The sequence below is a fragment of the Polyergus mexicanus genome, unplaced genomic scaffold, assembly GCF_030449975.1.
Source record: "Polyergus mexicanus isolate NDT 795.1 unplaced genomic scaffold, iyPolMexi1.0 SCAF_12, whole genome shotgun sequence".
In the NCBI taxonomy this organism is placed as follows: domain Eukaryota; kingdom Metazoa; phylum Arthropoda; class Insecta; order Hymenoptera; family Formicidae; genus Polyergus; species Polyergus mexicanus.
Genome location: NW_027223332.1, coordinates 2,660,638 through 2,684,923, shown reverse-complemented (window position 1 = coordinate 2,684,923; position 24,286 = coordinate 2,660,638). Strand labels below are relative to the sequence as shown.

The window sequence follows — 24,286 nt, the reverse complement described above, 5'->3', positions numbered from 1 at the left end:
AATACGTATGTAATTGAAATATCGAATTATGGATTAGTTATTAATCGTTAAATCTCTTTCGTATTAAAAATAAAATATATCGCATGACAGATATATAATTCTAATTCGACAGATTTCCATATTATCGCCACGTATCACATTACACATCCTTGCAAATCCTCTCGCGAACTCTGTCACGAATTCTGCAGATCGTCTAAAATGGAGTTGATGTAATTTCGCGCGAATGTAACTTTCATTTCAAATGCAACTTGCGTATCCCGCGTGTAATTTCATCGTTTGTAACGTGCAAACTTCTCCTTCGGATCGTTATTTTCCAGTCTTATTTTCTTCATTTTCTCTCTCTCTCTCTCTCTCTCTCTCTCTCTCTCTCTCTCTCTCTTCTACGTTATAAAAACTCTCGCGACGAAATTTACATTTGTCGATTTGCGGCACCGCCTCCGATGTAATATCGTACGTATCATAACGTCGTTCTCGCTCAATGAATGATGACAATCGCAGATTCCGCGATTACACGAGCGCGCCCGTTACCTTTTGCCTGCACCGGAGCGTCTCGAATATGATAGAAAACGGGGGGGGGGGAAAGAAAAAAAAAGTTATCGACTTTCCGAGAAAGATATGCGACAGATAATTCCACGAAAGTCGATATACATTTCGCAGAAATTGACGCAACAACATATAAAATATTAATCTTCGAGTTTCTTTCTTTCGTTCTTTTTTTCTTTTTTTTCTTCGTCAATAAAATCCAGCACGTGGCTGAAAATGGCGCGTTATTCCTTCCTCCTCGTATCATATGAAGGAGGGTGCGAGAAGAAACGCATGGAATTGCCGCGTCATATATATCGCCGCGCATATTTTATACGGAGCTTTAGCGTGGTCATGTAAAATGCAGCTTTAAATGTAACACGCTTTATTAGCTCGGCATATATTTCGTGTACATAATAATTCAGCGGGCTAACTTATTCATACGGTCGATGTTTACAAGCGCGAGCTCGACGGTTATTTGGTCGCTTTTACGCCAATCGCGACCGAAAGATGATCGGAATGAATATCCACGAGCTTTCGCGCGCGCGATCAGCTTTCTAAGCGATCACGGAATCATCGAACGTTCATTTTGCTGGCGCGTTTATATTTTCTCATGGGAAGAAAGGAAAAAGGCCGGAATGGGAAGAGGGGTTAGAGGGGGTGAGGAGAGGGGCGAGTATTATCGCAATTAATCAAACGTCGTATCGATCGTGTCGCTGACGCGCGCTGATTGCGGTGCGATTATCTCCGCTCGCGAGTTTCTCGATCCTCTCTGCGGAATTTGTCGCTTGCCATCCTTTTACCTGGCGATAGAATTTTTATCCGGTATTGCGTATCCGGTTGTAGAAGGCGCCAGGTATACGTTACCTGCGCGCCAGGTGTACGAAGATGCAGGTGAGCCCGAAAGCCGAACGTTGTTGTACTTGGCAAGCGCGGTTTATCGGGAACACCGTTTTTCTCGTGCACGTGCGCTTTGCGCTGATGACACCCAGTTCACCCAGTTTTCTTCGGCGCATGCGACAGCGTAGACAGCGTAGAGGTATGAATGGTAACACAACATGCAAACGATACGCGTAATACGTAAGTGCCTTCGGCAGATTCGATCGCCCAATATTTCATATGTCACATTACAAAATATTGGATGATTGCATAAATTCGTGCCCGATTTTCATAGATGGCATTAAGTTGCTGCATGGCGGAGTTCTATTGTTTTCGTGTGGTAATTGTTGCTTACACCGAATAGATGACGTTGTCTTATGTCAATTTAGCGTCAGACATTGTTCAGATAAGTCCATTTGTGCATAAGAGAAATCATTAAAAATGGAGAACGAAAGGTGCATTTGCGGCATGTAATGCTATATGAATTTCGGAAAGGCGTGAGTGTTGGGATTGCACAAAAAAATATTCAAAGCGTTTATTTGGACCGCGCTCCTGCTCTGCGAACAGTCGAAAAGTGGTTTGGCAGATTTCGAAATGGTGATTTCAACATGGAGGATCAACCCCGCTCTGGACGGTCTTCTGGCATTGATGATGACATTGCGCATGCCTTAGTGAAAAGAAACCCAAGGATTACAACTGAGGATATTGCTGAGAGGCTGAACATCGATAATTCAACCGCTTGTCGTCATTTAAAAAAGCTTGGATACATTTCCAAGCTTGATACGTGGGTGCCGCATCTCCTGACTGAAAGGAATAAGCTGCAGGAAAACTGCAGGAGTTGCAATGGGAAATTCTGCAGCACCCGCCATATTCTCCAGATATTGCGCCTTCAGATTTTTATCTGTTCCGGTCTTTGCAGAATAGTTTAAATGGCAAGAATCTCAATTCCGAGGAAGCTGTCGAAAACCACCTTAGAAACTTTTTTCAAGGAAAACCAAATTCTTTCTTCAAAAATGGAATCGACAAGCTTATAGATCGTTGGAAAACCATTGTAGAAAAGAATGGAGACTATATAATTGATTAATAAAAGTGTTATCTCTAAAATATAATCTATTGAAGTTTTTATTTAAATCGAGCACGAACTTATGCAATCATCCAATCAATATTTCTATCAAATATAGAAAGTTCACTTATCTCGTACAAAAATCGAAAGAAGAAATCGCATATATATATATATATATATATATATATATATATATACCGAAAATACATTTGAAACATAAATATGCGATATGAGATAATATGAACGTCCATCACCATCTCCACGGGGGACACAAGTTAAGTCCGTTCGGAGTTTGTGAAGAAAAATTTTCGCCGACTCGAAAAATTTAACTCAACGTTTCGAAACTAAATATTTAGGTGATTCCGCGAGCAAAGGGCTCTTAAAGAAATGTATTTTACGATGAATTATTTAAAACGCCTATAGATAGAGAGTTGGCGCTTCTTTCGCGAAAATTACAGCGTCGTATCTTGAGACTGCACTCGTATTAAGTCTTATGCAAACTTATTCGTTATCTTATCGTCGCATTACTCATCGAAAGATACAAAAAGATAAATTATTTTTCTTTATAGGATTAGTATCTGTAAGTTAATTGAAATTAAGAGAAACATCGCTTAATACTTCAATCTTTCGTGTTACCAGTTTTGAGAAATTTTTTATGTACAGTATCTATTTTTGCGTTTATTATAAAAATACAACATTTAATTGATCAAAGTTTTGATAAATGTATCGTATACGTTAAAAAATATTATTAAATTAAGTAATACGGATATAAATTTATCTGTGAAGAAGCGAAAGTGGTGGGAGAGGGAGAGATTACGAAACGCAAAGGTTCATTATCTATGAAGCACCGATAACAGGAAGTATGTTACGATCATACTATTTAATGATTTATGCAGGCCAATAGCAGGTTGTTTACAGAGCGAATGTCCTTTATAATTGCAGTCGATAAATGCAGCGGTCCGATGACAGAAGATAAGGTCATTAGTTGAACATAGTTATCCTTTGCTGCGCCGGTGCAAAGCAGCTGGGCTCGCAACGAACGCAATCGCGTTCCCTCTGCGCTCTCTCTCTGATGTCGTACAATTATCATTACTAATATGCATACCGATATGAGCGTCTCGCTCTCGCGGCGCGGGGGTAACCGCACGGAATCGAAGCACGCAAGTTCTCCGCGTGCAGCTATTATTCAACGTACATACATAGTACATAGTTATCCGTAAAACGCATCGCCCAGACATGTCGCGTGCGCGCCGGTCTCGTCCGCGTCGTATAAAAAATTCAGCGGTGCAACGACCGCTATTTTTTCAACTGGCCGTAACGACGATATTGTCCAACGGAATACAAGCGAATGCGAGACGCAGGAGCGTCGAGACCGCCGTGAGATAACACGGCGAGAGGGTGCGAAACGGGATAAAAAATGGGTCGGGGACCGATTACGTCACGCGTTGCCGCGAACGCGGCAGCGTATATATCTGCGTCTTCCTCCGGTACTATCATTATATCGATCGCTTTCGATCGCGGTTTGTTATCAGGTCGAGTCTCCGCCGATACGAGAGAGGATTTGGCGCGCGAAAAACTTTCCTACGGGAAAATTCCTTTATCGTAGGACCCAGGGTTGGGAAAGTTACTTTATAAAAGTAACTCGTTACCGTTACCGTTATTTTTTCTAAAAAGTAACTCGTTACCGTTACTCGTTACTAATTTTAAAAAGTAACTCGTTACCGTTACAGTTACTAAAAAGTAACGAGTCGTTACAATTTCCGTTACTTTTTTACAATACAAACTAATAAATTATTTTGCATAAGAAAAACTTTTAAAAAATTGTAAGCAAGATTTCATTCAAGGTTTATTACAAAATAAATGATTAAATTTTATCGAAATTCTTTATTAATTTTTAATAAAATTTGTTGCTCCATAGTATCATCATTTAAATGCCCTCTTTGTGGTGTTAATACAGAGCCACCGATGCTAAACATTCTTTCTACAGATGCACTGCTTGGTAGAGCTGTATTATATTTAATAAAAAGTTTCTTAAGTTTTGGATAGTCGTTTAACATTTCTATATTACAATTATTTGATTTTAAAAACCGTTGCAATTCTTCTTGTTCAGATTCATTTTGCACCGTTTTTTGCTCAAAAATGAAAAAATCATCGTGATCGTCAGATTTTCCAGCTTTTGAAGAATTTTCAGTCGATCGGATTCCCAATAAATCCTCCAAGTAATTTTCAGCACGTTTTCTTTTTTCTCCGGTTTAACTTAAATTTTGGATGTAAACATGCTGCTATTATTAATTCTTTTGTTTCAAATATCGTAAGAAATCTAAAATCAAATATAGTAAATTAAGCGACATTGTTTGTTTTATTGAAATTAATACTTTTGAATCAATAGTTTAAAATAAAATAATATTTTTCAATTAAATCCTTATTTAAAATTAAATAACATATGTATTAATCAAATTAATAAGTTACCTTTTATTTAAACCTTGCTGAATAGCTTCAACTAATGAATGGCAATCTATAAGGTCAGATTTATTGAGATTTTCTAATTTTCGTCGCAAGGTACTTAGAACTGGTAGTAAATGAGATTACAACATAATAAGAATGCTAATTGGTCGATTTGCTTACGGCTTTACGGTTAAGATAAAAATTTTATCACGCACAATAGCAAGAATAATATCTTAAATAAATCAAAAAATTTGAAAAAAGTAACGATAAAAGTAACTGTTAAATTCCTTACTCGTTACCGAAAAATGTAACGAAGTTACTTTTTCCGTTACAATTAAAATTTGTAACGCCATTACCGTTACAGTTACCGAAAAAAAGTAACTGTAACGGTAACGGCGTTACAAGTAACGCGTTACTTCCCAACCCTGGTAGGACCTCGTCCGTTCTTTCGGTCGCCCTGAAGGTAATCAGTTTTTCAATAGTTCACTCCCAGTGGGATTACCGGCGTAGTCTAATTACGCTGTCCTGCCAAAGAGCGTTCCTGAAATATGCACAAGGCGCTTTCGGTTTTCTTTCTCTCTCTCTCTCTCTTTTTTTTTTTTTTTTGCACGGACAATTCCGCGTTCAAAGGCCCTCTCTGGTCGGGGAGAGCAGAACGATACAGAGCATTCGTTTCTTACGAAGCGAGGGAGTGCCGAGCGACTGAGAATCGTTATGTTTTATTAGCGCGCAAAGAGCTTCGCCGGAGCGCTTTGCTGAAACGCACTCGACACGGTCTCGTTTAACCGATATTAAACGGGGGAGGAGGGTTCAGGTTGCTACCTGAATTTCAGTAGAGCGTTGGTTAATTATACATGCGCGTACAATAATATTATACAATAACAAAACAAATATTTAGCGGGGAAATACAAGTAGATGTTATACCGTTGCTTTTTATTATTCATCTATTTCAATTACGCGTGTAGTGAATGTTTGCATGTTATACGTGAATATGAATATATACAATACACGTGTAGAGAGTATACGCATACAAATCTCTCTCAAAAAGCTGCTTGGCACGCACGACATGTTTAATGCACACGACATTACAACGTACTGTCCAGTACGCTAGCTGTGGCATAAAAATATAATGACGAGAGTTCAGCGACGTCAGTTCACTCTCCGGAATCGATTTTTCCTCGACGGTAAATTGACGGGGCAGTATCCATGATCGATTTGCAATTTTTAAATGCTTTTAGCATCGAGAATATTTTAACTATGAAATATAAAACGTTGAATCGAATCCGTTTCAAATCGGTCGAAAGATAAATGTGTTCTATCATCTATTTACATTCTCTCGGCAAAAAGCCGAGAATCTTTAACTTCTCGATGGTAGCTCCGTAATTACAACTTCTTGCCCGGTGATTTTCGCCCGGCAAAGGTCCAATTACTTCGAAGGCAGATTAAAAACTTACATAAAAAGAAACGATAGTTACTTCGGAACGTTGCGCAACATCTTATTAATTCGCTTTAAATCGCTGGAGAACGTAACTTGGTAGAAATCGCAGTTGTCCTGTCAAAGACGTCAGAATAGACGGAGAAAGAGAGAAAGAGAGAGAGAGAGAGAGAGAGAGAGAGAGAGCGCAATTTTTAATTTTCGTTACGCGTGTAATTTGCTTGCAGAAACATAAAATTATAGGGCAAACAATTAACTGACTGCGCGCGTAGCATAAGCCATTTACATTTGGCCAGGCCAGAGATTGATAAGGTATCGGGCGATGCCCGAAATTGTCCTCGACAAATTGGTTAACAAAGTTATCGCGATGATTAGTGCAACGTATTCGTTAGTGTTTGTACCACGAGGATCTTGATGAAATTGAAACTCGACTCGACAGTTGCATATAATTCGCATACTCCTCGATTCGAAAGAGATATACCATGAGATCCAAAAGAGACGACGTAGCCAATCAACAGACACGGATAGAGAACGAGATGCAGCTGGGAGAGATAGAGAAAAGGCAGAAAGGTCAAGACAGGCAAGAGAAAGATATATATATATATATATATATATATATATATATATATATATATATAGAGAGAGAGAGAGAGAGAGAGAAGGAATGCGCGCGTGACGGATGGACGACACGACAAAGAGAGTGATTCAAAGAGAGACCAGGAGGGGAGGAAGAAGAGTATGGGAGCAGAGTATGCGTGAGGTGGGAGGAAAGCGTGTAGCGTGCGAGAGAAAGAGCGAGCGAGCGAGCGAGCGAGCGAGGTGAACGAAGAATGAAGCATGACTGCACGTTGTGAGTATCGTTAACCAGTCGGCCACACAAGAGAGTCCGTTCTCCAGACCCTGCTGGTAATCACACCGAGTCGGCAACAGTTAGTGTCGTTCGTGCTCGAGTGCGAGCGGACTCGTCGCGGGTCCCTGCATCGCCAGCAAGAAACAAAGCTCCGGCGCGTCGCTTTGGAGCTTCGATGTCTCGTGCGAACCTTCCTTTACGCTCGTAGATCGAACCACGTGCTATCTCGCCCCGCGCGAAACGTCGTTGTTCTAGAGGGAAAAAGTTCCTCGTCTCGTGGATAGTCCCGTTGAAGCGCATCCAGTAAGACGATCCAGAAGACCGATCTGAGAAGGTATGTCTACGATCCGGGAGGTGATCGACTCGCGCATGGATCTAACCGATTCGATACATCGATTCGATGAATAGTGATCGATGATGCAGTGCCGATCTCGAATTGCAACCTCGAGTTGCAAGAACGTCGAGACCTTGGTGCAAAACGATGGCGATCCGATCCGCTTCAGGAGGCACGATAATGGCGTTCTTGCCTGCCATTCCTTCTCGTTGGAATGCTAACGGTTTACTGCTTGCCATCATGCTCGTTATAATCTAATCGAGATAAGGGGATTTATTCGAATGACTCAAAAAAAAAAAAAAAAAAAAGAGAGAGAGACGCGCGTGTTGGGTCTCGTCGCTTTTCCCCGAGCATCGGGTCACGATAAGATGACGCTTCTCAATTGATATTGGAGCAGGAAACGGACCTGCCTGATGACGTCGGAATCATTGCCGTTTCTACGCTCCAAGTGCTTCGCACGGTTTCTTTTTTTTTTCTTCGTCCGTTCGTTGTAAGCTGCGCCTACAGGTGTGTCACGATCGTTACGCAGATTGTGACGGTTTACGGTTCGGAGCGGTTGCATAAGAATGGAGATCTTTTTTCCGCTCTGCGAATATGCATGGCTTGGTGTCTTCTTTTTACATTCTTCATCATTCTTAAGAAAACGCGAGCGACAATGTGTCTCTCGTTATCCATTGTCCGTATACGCATTAATAAATGGATGTTAATTTCCACACGTTTGATATTATTATTGAATTGACGTCAGTGAGACATATGGCTCCGTGAAAGTTTCTTCAATCATTTCGTCATAATATGTGAAAATGTGACCCGAATCATCGTCAATATTTATTGACAAGGCGCGGAATATTTTGCCGATTACGAAGTTGCCTCTTCATTACTCCCGGTATTAACGATTCTTCGGACGAGTAGAAAAATAAATATCCAATAAATATATACTATTTACATGTTTCGAAAAAATCAAATTTTTTCATATCCGTAAGTATGGACGCAGATGCGTGCAAGTTCTTGGATGCATACGGGTGATGGACGATGAATGAGGTGATATGGGCTTACGATGACAAATGTGCAGGGTTGGGAACGTTACTCTATAAAAGTAACGCGTTACCGTTACCGTTACTTAAAAAGTAACGATTCGTTACTTTTCCGTTATGTTTCTGTTTTTTGTAATGCTAAAATAAGCTATTAGATTATAAAATTATTTAGTAATCAATATTAAATGTAATAATCTATGTTACAATTAAAAACTCTAAATTAGTCACTATGTAGCAAGGGCTTTTTATATTAAACTTATTTAATGATTCTAATTTTTTATATTAATATCTTTACTTTTTAATATACTTATCTTTATAGGAATTTAAATTGTAATTTACAAATTTCAATTTTGTTGAAAATTTTTATCGAACATTATTTTTAAATATTGATAAGAGAAATATTGATATTATTAAGAGTGTATCCCAATATTCATTGTCAGTATTGTAAAATCTATAATTTACGTTACTATAGATTTTCAGTACTGGCAGTGACTATCGGAATGCAGCCTATGATAGAAGGCTACAAAATATTTTTCAAAAAATACATCTATTGAATAGATATAAAATAATAAAAACCAAAAAATAACGATAAAAGTAACGGCTAATTCGTTACCGTTACTGTAAAAATGTAACGACGTTACCGTTATCGTTAGAAACAGAAAAAAGTAACGATCGTTAACGAAAAAAAGTAACTGTAACGGTAACGACTAATTAAAAAGAGAGAGAGAGAGAGAGAGAGAGAGAGAGAGAGAGAGAACAGCGTGATGGTAATATGCCTTGATAATAGCGTTTCCTGTGTGTGTCACGTTAATATTAAAGTGTTACTTGGTACTGACGTGTATCAGTTATCTTAGCAAGATTCTCCGAAGAGTCATTATTACAGTTGAAATGTACTAAATATATTGTGGACCAATCATAATTTCAATAATTATAACGCGACAAATAATTGTGTCACAAATGCAATAACACTGTGTTAGGTTAGGTTCGAACGTGCTTCGCACAAACGGCACGATTCTGCGGACTTTGAATTTGTTGGCGAGAACTAACGATTGCATGCAAAATCGATTCGATTTTACGTCGATTAATTACGTATGTATATTAATATATAGATTAATGTTACGTTTGAAAATTCCTAACTTGTACAGCACACGATTCGTTATCTCTTCTGCATTTTAATTGAAGTCTATCCGCACTCAATGAACATGGGCAACGTATTGAGAGGCTAAAGAAATCCTAGCGAAGGTCAGTGAATCATGCGAGAAAACAAAGAGCCTTCATCGGAAACTGAAGAGTTTTACTTAAATTTTCTTTTTAAATTTCTTCCTCCATATCTTTATTTTATCTCATTCGATCTAATACTTTGTTATCGCAAAATTAATATTAATTTATGGATAATTAATAATTCTTATTAATATATTTCGTAAGATGGATAAATAATACGAAATTATTTTGTTGAATAAAATGTGAAATATATAATTCATCGCATATTTTAAATAAGACATCCATGTCGTGTCTTTACGAGATGTCTTTTGTAAGATGAAATTGCATTTCTTTTTACGTATCAAATCGGCCAAACAATTGCGCTGTCTTCAAGCAGCTGTATTGATAGTGCATCGATCGTAACCAGGGGTTACGTGACTTCGACTGATGCACAAGGACAAAAATATATATATATGCGTTCTCCGTTTAGCATAAAGATATTCGTTGTATGCGAAATCTCGAGCATTCGCGTGTGATTTCAAGAACGGATTAACTGAGAAGATCGATGTAAAAGTTTTGCCGAAGAAGAGATATCTAAACGCGAAAAAGTATCCGTTGTCGGGAACGAGCTTCATGAATAATTGAAGAGCAACGAATGTAAAATTATCATAATGCGTGAATGACGCCGCGAGAAATCCTCATCAAGGTACGACCTACATTCGTATACGTAGCTAATAATCCTTACATATTACTATTGTTTCTGTCGAGGTTAAACTTGAGATAGAGTGTATATGTCTGTCTTTAATAAAAAAAAAAAAGAAAATCTTTTAGAACGTTAAATACTGAGAAAAAAAATAAGAGAAGCTTAAAATAATTTAATATCTATAATAAATGAATTATATTTAATATTTAAATAAATTTGAATATTAAATTTAATATCTCGAATAGAAATTTATTTAATAAATTTAAATAAAAATTCATACTTGATAAATAATAAAATAATTCACTTGAGAGATGTACTTTTTTTCATTCTTCTTTTTATCTTCACGTTGATAAACATATTCGAATTGATTGTCGTATCATCTTTATCTTTTATTATCGATCTCATTAATTATGTTTAGACAAATTCGTAAAATTTTCATCATTATTAGATAAAATTACATCTCTATATGGATAAAGATAGATCGATATAATCTCTTATTGAATAATTTGCTCCATTTCGGAGAGTTATACTTATAACTGTAGAACGATTTAACTTTTAAGCCTAATATATCGTTAGTGGGCAACGAGCTTCTTGCGTCGGAGTTCCGGGAGCAATAATTTCGCACCTACACGGAAATTCTGCTCATGGCCGGTCGTTATTATTTCATTGTGAAATAGTTTGTTATGAAATCTCTGAGAAAATTGACAAAGATAAGTACCGGGGGTATAATTTTTAAAATTACCCAATGCCAATTGTATCTATAAGAAATAACCGACGCGAAAGCTGGATGATTGACGTACGTTATCATCTGCCAATTTGCGTCTATTCAGGATAACGATTTCCACGTTAGACAATAACGCGAATTTACATTATTCGTGAGAAATCGCGTAATCGGAAATAAAATTAGCGGCGGATATCTCTCGATTAAGCGTATAAATTAAGTAATTATAATGGAACGCGTCATCGTTACGATACATATGTATGCATTTGCGGTGATATTACACTTTGAAAATCGTGTATCTAAACTATAAACCTCAGGGAATCTCTAAAAATATACCTGCGTGTAGAGAATATTATTGTCAATTGGGACAGAGAGAGACAGGCGGGCGCGGTAAAAGATCAGGGACAAAGAGAAGCTGCGGGCAAATCGGATCTGTTCGGTTCGACTCGGTATCCCTCGGTAGAGAATGCTCCTCGGATGCTTTTCTTCGGTCCATGTGAAAACTGTATACTCAGGTATATCTTTGCTAAAGTTAGACGAATGCGTATCTAAATATTCGTGCATCGTGACTGTCGGTTAAAAAGTTTCACAACTATTTTCGCTCCTATCGGTTTATTTGATACCATATACGGCTCGTTATTTATTTTTATATCTTTCACACGTGAGATCTGCAAATGCCTAGTTTGAAACGCGAGATGCTTTAAAGACACAATAAAGGGATGCAATTCGCAGATATCGTCGAATCGAGTTATATCTGGGTAGATATGGTGTTTAATACGACATTTCTTGTTATCGTATTTTCATGATTTTATCATTACGACGAACTTTCTTTGTAACGATATCGTCGGACAAACTTGTCATCGAAGAAGAATCAGAGGGGGGAAAAGTCGCGTGAATAAGTGGATAAGCCTTCAATCTACCTGAACCTACCGTGTCGTTCTGTTCGTATCGTTGATCGTAGTCGTTTTTATTTGCCATGTACATATTGACCGAATTCAATAAGTGAAGGTGCGATAATAAATTAATAGCGTAAATTAAATAATTAATTATAATAGCGTAAAATAAAATTTATCTGTATAACCCAAGAAGATTTATAAATTCATAAATTAAGTTGAGATAATTATTTGGCAAGTGACATTGAATAGATAATTAATAATACGATATAGATAGGTATAATCTTTGCTAAAAATAATGTTAATTAAAATTCATACCGCGCGCGTGTAAGCATTGTGCTCTCGATAGGCATCGTATAGTTTGTGTATAAGTGTCACTCGTGATTCTTCTTGCGCCTTTGTACGTCAGTGTATAATTAGCGCAAAGATTGCTCTAACTCGCCATTTAGTCGTCTTTCTATTGCGTATATTGTCCCGTGCGATTTTCATCGTCGCGATTTTCATTGCGAAAAACTTACCGGACGTAGACTTATTGTTAGAAGACGTTATCTTCCCGAGGCTAAGTTTCTCTCTCGCATGCCGTATACTATCGCGACGACTCATGACGAACGAGATGATTGTATCCAGTCGTTGGCTGAAGAGTGTTGATCCGCAGGAAAAATATCTCTTGCCTCGAAAATTTTTCTCAGGAACTACGTACAACTCCCTCTCGGGAGGCTTCTCATCCAAGTTTCATTGAAAAGGTATACGTCGCCTGATGCCCCCGTAAGTTTCCAAGAGATACGTCTTTCATAACTTTCCGCGAACTCCGTTGAATCTACGGGTAATGCCTTTGGATATGCGAAAATAGATCGCAGGTTGGCAAACCACTAGAGCGAAAATAATTCGCGATGCCAAGCGGTTAGCGATACTTATCGATGCACTCTGATTGCCGTATCTTTACAAGAGCGTACACTATGATTTCATTGAGATAGCGGGATACTCTGTTGATAAATTATACATAATACATATGTGTGTATATGCGCGTGTGCGACAATCTAAGCCTAAGCCATCTAATATTAGCTGTAACCCTTTCCCCCCTTCTACATTTAAATCTATATATAATAAGTTAAATAGAAGAGCATCTCTCTCTCTCTCTCTCTCTCTCTCTCTCTCTCTCTCTCTCTCTCTCTCTCTCTCTCTCTCTCTCTCCGAACTAAAACAAAACCGCGCGAAATTGTTCCATATCACGGATTAGCTGTGTAAATGAATATAATTCTTGCATACAAATCGTGGAATAAAAACTGACGCGACGAATGATCCATTAAAAAAAAAAAACAATTGAGGAAAAATCAAGCTATGAGTTATTACATATACACATATACAGGGTATCCCATTTTAATCTCCTCAGGCAAATATCTTAAAAACCAAGCCCGAAAGAGAAAAATGTTTCAGACAAAAGTTGTTTGGTTTCGAGGGGGCTATAAGCTGGTGACAATGATTTGACCTTAGAAAATCATTTGAAGATCATGCGAAGGTCAACTTTAAAATCTTAAACGGAAACCCCCATTTTTTATTTAGTATTCTTGTAGCTGATATCGAGAGCTTTCTAAAACACTATAATAAAGTATTTTTCTATTAAGTACTTTTTGAGTTATTTTATATTTTAATCTGACATATTTTGATATAAAAAATAAAATATTTAGTTTTTGATAATCTTACCGTAATACTTCTATGTACAGAATAATGAGACAAATCAATTAGTATATAAAAAAAAAATTATTTTTAAGAAAATTATTTACAATGTATTTTTTTAAACAATTATTTGTTTTTTTTTGGCACTAATTGATTTGTCTCATTATTCTATACATAAAAGTATTACGGTAAGATTATCGAAAACTGAATATTTTACGAGATATTTAATTTTTTATATCAAAAGATGTCAGATTAAAATATAAAATAACTTAAAAAGTACTGAATAAAAAAATAGTTTATTATAGTGTTTTAGAAAACTCTCGATGTCAGCTACAAGAATATTAAATAAAAAATGGGGGTTTCTATTTAAGATTTTAAAGTTGACCTTCACATGACCTTCAAATGATTTTCCAAGGTCAAACCAATGATACCATCTTATGGCCCCCTCGAAACCAAACAACTTTTGTCCGGAACATTTTTCTCTACCGGGCTTGGTTTTTGAGATATTTGCCTGAGGAGATTAAAATGGGGCACCCTGTATACGTAGTTCTAAAATCGATTATCTGATACACATGACACTTTTAACAAAGAGAGAGAGAGAGAGAAAGAAAGTCAAGATATATTTAAAATAATTAAAAATGATATATATAAAATTCTTATTATATATATATATATATATATATATATATATATATATATATATATATATATATATTAATTGAACCTATCATTTACTATAATGGTAACCAATCGCTGATTATTTGTATCGTGTGATATTGCTCGTAAGCCTTATCTCTCTCGTAGCTAGTTCCAGATAAATAATTCTAAATAAACGAGCGAAATTGCTGACAATGTTCATGCGTCTTATTCGATACCGAGTGATATCGATTGGGAAAGCGTTAATCCTTCTTGCATCTATGATCTAATATCTAATGAATATTCCTTGCGACACGGTACGTACATGTGGAGGTACAATTTGATTATATCGAAAGCCAGACGCGTTAAAGTTTAATTCATTCGCGGTTGCGTCGATTTTTATTTGATAGCGTTCTCTCTCTCTCTCTCTCTCTCCGATCGATAATCATTACAATACAATGAAGAATTAACTTTTCATGCAACCTTAAATGGTATAAAATAGAAAAAAAAAAAATGTTTTACGGTCTTGTGTCGAGATAAACTGATATAAAAATAATATTCGCGATTTGTTAAAGATATTGTGACGTGACATGTCAAAAACATGTGATCTTATTTGAAATACGTAGGTGTATAAGATCAGCGAAACTAGTGGGAACTAATGACGTAATCGTAATGTCTTCAAACGAGCGATAAGCCATATCCATGATTGTCACTCAACATCATACCGCGTGACTCGGGCTCTCCTTTGTACACGTATAAGCTTGATAAAACTTTTCTCGTGTTTCTTTCTTACTGAAACACGAAAGTAACATTAACCTACTGCGCTCGATATATATATATATATATATATTTTTTTTTTGTGTGACTTTTCCATAGTATATCTTCGGTAATTTTGTTATAAATTCTACGTCACAATGTTCGTGTAAAAGCTGTTCTCAGCCAAATAAATATATACGTCTCTTCTTTATACAATACACGTCTCACGACGTAGATAACTGACATATTTACGATCTGCAAAAAGATATCACATACAATGACTGTCATATTAAATATTATTATTATTATTAATATTATTTATTTAATTTGGAATAATAAAAAGTGCAGTTTATTATACTATAAACGTCATTAACATTAAATATTTTTTGTTTATACACAGGGTGCTCCAGAGGTTTGCTCGGTTCTTGCTCCATTTTAGAGAAAATCGCAAAAATTCAATCTCTTATTGTCAGTTGCTCTCTCGAGTCGATTGGCACCGAATAAACTTTCCGCTTCAAGGTTCCTTACATATGTAAACACTTGATGTTATCCTTTACGTTGCCAATCAATTCAAGAGAGGAATTAAGAGATCGAATCATAGATGCGGTGCACCAAATATCATTAGAACAATGTCTACAATTAATGAGGTCAGTGTTAGATGTAATGCTTGCATCGCTGCAACATTTTGAACAATATCTGCATTAAATAGATGATAATATAAATAAAATGTAAATATAATAAGTAACAAAAAAAAAAAACGAGAACTTGTTTTGTTTCTTTTTTTATGATTTTCTCCAAAATGGAGCAAAAACGAGCAAACCTCTAAAGGACTTTCTATCTTTGTTAGCTTTTCGATCCCCTACACGCTCCTGAAGTTTTGCCATTTATAAATTGGGGATATCCTGTATAATAATTATTTGTACCATTTTAATATATATTTTGATAAGAACTAATTATAGCCAGACTATCTGTCCATTTTCCACGAGTTTATAAAATATTTTTAATATTTTGATTGATTTCTCGAAATTTTATCTTTTTGAACGACTGTAATTATGTTTCGTCAATGTTACCATGGATGATGTATGTTTCTGATCGGCATTGTAATAACAATATCAAAGCATGCGATTATTAATCGATCGATATCAGCGTGACTCAGATTTCTTTTAAAGAACGCCTTTCGGAAAGCGCTGGCAATCGTCATCGAATCGCAATTGAATAATCATCGTACATTTCTACGTGTCGTATACATACAAGCTAAACCGCGCGTTCAAAATTGATTCTTCAATCGCAAAGAATTAAATTCAATGAAAATTTCTATCAAATTTTTAGTGGAAGAGGTCAGTTCTAAGAGGTCAGTATATCGGATATTTTTGCCTCAACAGGTTTTCAACGTAAATTTAGAAAGATATCGTCATTTTAATCGGATTTGGGATATTTGAATATACATCGGAATCGATAAAACGTATATCGCACTTAAAAACGATTACCTCGTACTGCTATTTATATTTGTATTTATCACGCACGTGTGTTGCAAGCAAGCTTATTACGCGATGTTGGCCATCCTCGAGAATTTCAGAAATGCCGTCACAATGCAAAATTGATAATTATATCTCTGATTTCCGTCTTTTTGAAGCTGGCGCATCGGAAGCGATAAGCTTGTCAAAGTTTGATCAGAAAGAGGACGAGCACAGCTGTTTGGAACAGCCAGTGGACCCGGCAAGTCTAAAAATGGGTTGTTGCGGCTGTACGGATGAGCCTTCATCCAAGGTGGAACCCACGGTAAGTATTTCCTCTCGCGTATTAAATATTATTCAGATAAAAAAAAAAAAAAAAAAAAACATTTACAAATGTGTCATATTTTCTTCGCGACATAAACAATAATTGTGTTATGTATATTATTCAAACGTGAAGTTTTTTTATCCACGCAAATTGAACTTTCTAAATTAATTTATACACGTATAAGCCTGATGATAGACTTATTTATTAAACTAATTAATCTCATTTGTCTCTATAATATTAAGTTGATACGTGCGTATGTTTTGATTAATACTTTAATGTCTTTATATATATGTACATACCAGGGTTGGGAACGTTACTCTATAAAAATAACGCGTTACCGTTACTCGTTACTGATTTTCAAAAGTAACACGTTACCGTTACCGTTACTTAAAAAGTAACGATTCGTTACTTTTCCGTTATGTTTTTGTTTTTTGTAATGCTAAAATAAGTTATTAGATTAGAAAATTATTTAGTAATCAATATTAAATGTAATAATCTATGTTACGATTAAAAACTCTAAATTAGTCACTATATAGCAAGCGCTTTTTATATTAAACTTATTTAATGATTCTAATTTTTTATATTAATATCTTTACTTTTTAATATACTTATCTTTATAGGAATTTAAATTGTAATTTACAAATTTCAATTTTGTTGAAAATTTTTATCGAACATTATTTTTAAATATTGATAAGAGAAATATTGATATTATTAAGAGTGTATCCCAATATTCATTGTCAGTATTGTAAAATCTATAATTTACGTTACTATAGATTTTCAGTACTGGCAGTGACCATCGGAATGCAGCCTATGATAGAAGGCTACAAAATATTTTTCAAAAAATACATCTATTGAATAGATATAAGATAATAAAAACCAAAAAAATAACGATAAAAGTAACGGCTAATTCGTTACCGTTACTGTAAAAATGTAACGACGTTACCGTTATCGTTACAGACAGAAAAAAGTAACGATCGTTAACGAAAAAAAGTAACTGTAACGGTAACGACGTTACAAGTAACGCGTTACTTCCCAACCCTGGTACATACACATACACACAGTAATATTTCTTCATAACTGTATAGTTATTTTATATTATGTTTCTTATACTTTTCTACAGACACCTGAGAGTCAAGGCTCGCCAACGAGTTATTCAGATAGGATCTTCGTAAAGGATCGATCATGTACCGACATTCTAGCTCTAATCGTCCTACTTATTCTCGCGGGTGGTTTCGTAAGTGATACAATTTTTCTTCCTTGCATTATATGGCAATATATTTGCTAAATATCATTCGGTGATTCGCGCACACAGATCTTCATGATGACGAACGTAGTGAAGAAGGGTGACATTTATCGCGTGATAAACGGATACGATAATGATGGAAATGTCTGCGGCCGCGTGAATTCACGCGAAACCGATCCGAAATTCCCTGGTAAAGGCGGTGATTTTACCCAAGAACGGTGAGTACCTTCTTGAAACTTTGCTATACCAATGAAATTTCCTTAATTCGTTCATGCATAATAAAGTTAAAAATTATAAAAAAATCTGAGATAATATATTTTCTTATTTAATTATAAACAAATAACAAGTTAATCGATAAATTAATTAAACAAGATCTCTTCAGATCAGATTTTTAGTAAGGCCGTTTAAGCACAAAAAAAAATATGAAACGTAAAATTAGCAAAAGAATTAAAATACCTTGATATATAATTTATCCTAAATATATAGTCACGATGATTTGGCAATTTATTTATTATGATATCGAAAAATCATACGAATCGTTGACTCCGTTAATAACTTATATCCCGCGTTTATTTAGATATCTTGAAATCGACATCGATTCGACAGGAGTGAAGAAACGCAAATGCGTGGCAAAGTGCGAATCAACGCCAGATGAACCAAAGTTAGTATCGTATTAAATCGATTGATCGTTTCGCGGTAATCAGAGTGATTATTAATCGCAGAATGCAAGAGATATCCACGTATCAAATGCGTTGGTAAATTTGATCGTTTTATTTTTCTTCGATATAAAATTACATTTCTATCTCGCAGAACGTTATTCGTGAACCGTTGTCTGCACAAGAAGGTAACCGACACCATCAACTCGATAATCAGGACTCTTCGCTTGGATAGTTTTTACAATGTAAGTGATCGAGAAAATTTTCCACGATTGCCACTGTTGTTGGATAAAAAGCGCCAACTCTTTATTCTGCTGAAATCCGATCCTAAGCTTTAAAGGAACATGCACAAATTTTATTTTATATTTCTCGTTAACGTTTCTTATGTATTTTTAAATCATATTTCTATACGCGGTTTCATCAATAATAAATAGTTTATTCTACTTTTCCGCGCGGAATATATTTCTCACAATTTATATTATCTTATCCTTTTCTTTTTATATCAAAAATCGATACATTTCTTTCTTTCCACATTATTGACTGAAAAACGAGAGGAACTGTATTTATTCCACGAAATAAGTCATCCGTTAAGCTCGTGAAACCAAACAATTATTAAACTTTATTTTAAAGTAGTTTGAGAGAGGGGGAGAGAGAGAGAGAGAGAGAGGGAGAAAGAGAGAAAATATCCTATTTTGATATAAATATTTTATGGTGATCATATTATATTTAAATAAAGCCTATTTAAATTAATCCAATTTTTTCTTAAAAATTAATCGCTCTTACATATAATGCTATGTCAAATTATATTCGAAATTTTTGAACAAATAGAACAGTTTTATATCAATTAGTTTAAATGAGTAAAGTAATTAGTAAATAACATATAATGGTTCTTAATTAATCAAAACAAATAACAATAAATTATATTATTATTTCAGAACGCGGTCACTGATCTAGGAATTGCATGGCGCGAATTAGTTTATCTTTTACTTATAGCCTTGGGTACGTATATAAAAATACAATTTATATTTATAACAATAAGAATAAATATTTTATATTTATAACAATAAGAAGAATTTTTATATTGTTATTTCAGAATTATATTATTTAAAGCTTCCGATCGAATGTTTCATTAAATTGGAAAATATTTCCAAGCAATTTACATAGTGTAATAAAAATCTGAGAAATTTTCATTCGATATTTTCTTCCGCGTAAACGATATAACTTTTTTATTCCATCGAGGCTATAATTTTTGCGAATTAAATTTCGGGAATGAATTCTTATATTGCTTTCGAGTGATATAAAATGGAAAAATTTTGAATGATTGATTACAATCGACAATTTTTTAGCACTTTCTCTCGGTATCCTGGTGGCTTTCCGCTATATGGTACAATACGTCATCTATATTGTATTGATTGGTGCAGTTTTGGCTTGCATCGGTGGCACAACGTATCTCTGGTAAAAGGAATTACTTCAAACCAAAGATTAAATTTCACGCGACAAATCAAAATTACACATTAAATCTATAATTTAAAGATTTTTATGGCAAATGGAAAATCTAATTTTTGCAATCAACTAATGTAATTACGACAAGTTTAATCCTTTTTATGTATAGGTGGGCATGGTATCAGGAAAAGAAGCTCCTGGACGACAAGAAGATTGACCCCGAGGATTCTAGTCTGCAGCCTTATTTCATCTATTCTATTATAATGTCGATTGTTACTGTAAGAGAAGTGCTGTACATAGCATGCAAACTTTGCGAACATTCTGCACACGCGCGCGCGCACACACACACTGACGTAAACATGCATGTACATATACACCTATATTTGTAGGTCATCGTACTTCTAGTGATTCTGGTGATGAGAAAGAGAATCGAGCTGGTAATGCAGCTTTTCCGAGAGGCGGGTAAAGCCGTGTGCGCAATGCCAGCGTTGCTGTTTCAGCCAATTTATGTGAGTATATATATATATATATATCTCCGTTCAATTATTATCAATGATTACATCAGTGTCTCGTATACGTTGTTTCGTGTCAACAAATTGAATTGTCGCAAATGTAATTTATTCTCCTTTATTTTCAGACGTATCTATTCATCGGATTCACGATGGTGGCGTGGATCTACTGCATGTTATGGATCGAGAGCGCCGGTGACATGTACATGAATCGCAAGAAACACGTGCATTTTAAGAAGGATGCATTAATCATTGTACGTAAGCATATTATTTGCTTTGTCAGCTCTTGTCGTATCCTGCGACTAATGATAAAAAAGCTGTATCTTCCTAATAAATGAAATTAATTTAGGCGACGAGATGGTACAATCTGTTCCTATTTTTTGTGGCCTACGAATTTTACATGGGCTGTCAGCACATGGTCGTCGCCTGCGCCGTTGCTCGATGGTTCTTTACGAGGTGAGACGCTTAGAAAAGCAAAAAATAAAGTTGATCGAATGATATAATAAAAGATCCATTATTTGCAATTACATATAAAAATAAAAAAAAAAATAAAAAATTTTTCGCGTACAATATTAAATTATTTTTCCGATAATCACATAAATATTTTTTGCCTCCATTTTAATGGTCCTTGAAATTTTCTCTCTCCTTCATAGCTTATATTTTATTAAATTTCTTTTATGTAATATTACTAGATTCTTTATTAATATTTTTTTTTACATCTGCTTTTTTTTATTTAAGATGTTTAATTTATCAAAATTGTACCGTAATTCCTACGATATCGTATAACTTCTACACAGAGAAGATTAATCAAAAATTGTCATTTAACAGGGACAAAAGACGTCTTTCTTTACCGGTGGTCAAAGGCTTCGGATATCTTGTAAGATATCACATGGGTACCGTTGCTTTCGGGGCTTTGATAATAGGTGTTGTTCGACTGATCAGAGCTATAATTTCCTTCGTTCAAAACCATCTGAAACGTTATGACAATGCTTTCGTGCAAGGAATATTATGGTGCTGTCAATGTTGTTTCTGGTGCTTCGAGTGCGCTCTAAAATTTCTCACTAGGAATGCATACATTGAAACAGGTAATCGGGACATATTTTATTACCGATTATTAGCTAGAGACTTAAGCTCTTTCGACAGAAAGCCTTTTTCCATTTTTATATATAGTGATACAATTGCAAAATAATGAAATTTCTAAAATATTTACACATTTTTAACAATAATAAAAAATAATAAAAAAATATGTTGCTCTTTTCAGCCATATACGGATGCAACTTTTGCACAGGTGGAAGGAAGGCATTTCAAGCTTTGTCCAGTAATATTTTGCGAGTAGCGGCGATTAACAGTGTCGGTGACTTTGTCCTATTTCTGGGTAAAGTCTTCGTCGTCACACTTACAGTTGTCGCAGGGGTTTATATGATGCAGGTTAGGCAATATTAATCATATAAAAAATATTCTATTCTTACTAAATAATTCAATTTCCCTTCGTAGAAGATGGATGGGCTTCATCATCCTTGGATACCAATTACTCTCGCAGGGATATTCGCATTCCTGGTCGCGCATTGCTTCATATCCATTTACGAGGTAAATAGTATATACAGAAATATATATATATCATTAAATAAATATCTAGTAAATTTAGTATCTATTAAATAAATATTTCCTATGAAAAAAAAAAAAAAAACACTATATTTCTTTATAGATGATCATTGACACGATATTCCTGTGCTTCTGTGAGGACTGCGAGAAAAACGACGGCATAAGCCGACCTTATTTCATGAGTCGTGGTTTAATGGTTTGTATTATATTAGCATCAACAGATTTCTTAACGGGTTAATTATTGTAGTTATTTATAAAAAACATTTTTTTTTTTTTTTTGTTCAGGAATTTGTGGAGAACAGTAAGAAAGCTCTGAGACAGATGGAACAGCGAGGATCCGCGGCCGCGTAACAGGAATTATTGTTTGGATCGGATATTTCGCTTGAAAGAATGCATCGTTGATTGTTTCGAAAACTCGATGTTCGACCAATACCACACGTGTTGAACGGCGTAAAACTCACGCCGGAATATTGCGTAAAAAATGGTATTGGATATTCTAATAATCTTCTCAGAAGATAATTGTAAAGTCGCGGAGACGAGACGGGGAAGTGGAGTTTCACTTCGTACACGCGCACAAACTGTCTTCTCCTTAGTCTCTACAGCACGATTATCGAAGTCGTTCCCATACCATAACAGAAGCGCAGTGTTTGCACACAAAGAATCCTTCCTACGATCGATTCAACGGACTGATTACATTACACAAAGAATGAATTATGAATTATTCTATATATTTTTTCGAAGTTCCTATCTCTAAAAATATTTTTTATACGATCAAAGAAAATGCGTATTTCTATATAATCTTAGCTGAAATAGAGAGATACAACGTTCGCGCAGCTAATGCAAACATGCTGATTGACAGTCCAAACTTATTTCATATTGTTAGAAAAGTGATTAGCGAATAAATTAATTTATAAGATGTTTATTCTGCGTTTTAGAGCATAAGTCTATATGTAAAGTTATACTGTTACAAACACAGACTTATATATATATATATATATATTAATATAAATATAATATATAAGTCTGTGTACAAAAATATATCCATTCTCCATTGCTGTAAATATATATATATATATATATATATATATATATATATATATATATATATTTTTTTATAAACAAGTGCCTATATGTAGATAATTTCATTTTGATACAAATATGCAAGGTACAATTAAACAGCTCGCTGATAACGATATATATAGTTGTGTTATTTTGAAAGAGGGAGAATATATATAAGCAGAGATTATAAAAATACAATATATGTTATTGAGGAACAAAGTTGTGAAAAATTAAAAAATTTATAATGCACGTGATCCTAATTACTTACTTTTTCCTATCCTTTCATCTGCAAAAGACAAGACGATGAAGAGGATAAGGTGTACTGAAAGAGAAGAGTACGACGGGAGAAATACGATAGTCTCACGATGTAGGCGTTAACTTTGTCACTTTAGTTTATTTTTTTCCGAGCACATTGTGTACGAACAATCATGCGCTTGGCGGTTTATACAGATCTCATCTTATGCCGGTTTAGTAAAGTGATGCGTCGTTAACACATTTATCTGGCAGTAAATCGGGATGACGAATCGGACGCTACGGGAATGACGCGGGACTTTGGTCTGTTCAGGCCGGATTCACACATTAGGACAAGATTGAAAAGAGTAGACCGTTAAAAAAATTCTATCTCGCACTCGTGGTGCGGACTCGTTCAGAATAGCAATTTTATTCGCTAAAATCTAATCGGTGGGGAAGGAGGGTGGCGATTTACGAACAGCGCAACAACAACGAAGCCGAGATTTACAACGGAATTACATGCGTTCGATGTGATTACGTCAACTTGTATTTTAGCGACATATACGTTATTATATACATACATATATATATATATATATATATATATATATATATATATATA

General features: G+C 35.2%; 1 protein-coding gene across 1 annotated transcript; it reads left to right on the top strand.

The window, feature by feature from the left end:
• The first annotated feature begins 1,395 nt into the window (after positions 1-1,395).
• On the top strand, positions 1,396-23,449 carry LOC138938312 (choline transporter-like protein 1). Its single transcript, XM_070305198.1, has 17 exons — positions 1,396-1,561; positions 16,776-16,921; positions 18,042-18,155; positions 18,234-18,382; positions 18,742-18,825; positions 18,975-19,065; positions 19,756-19,819; positions 20,167-20,275; positions 20,433-20,541; positions 20,653-20,772; positions 20,901-21,026; positions 21,122-21,228; positions 21,601-21,857; positions 22,034-22,200; positions 22,267-22,359; positions 22,478-22,570; positions 22,660-23,449. The coding sequence occupies exons 1-17, from the start codon at positions 1,411-1,413 to the stop codon at positions 22,723-22,725; spliced, it is 2,046 nt and encodes a 681-aa protein (XP_070161299.1). The 5' UTR covers positions 1,396-1,410; the 3' UTR covers positions 22,726-23,449.
• The last annotated feature ends 837 nt before the right edge of the window (positions 23,450-24,286 follow it).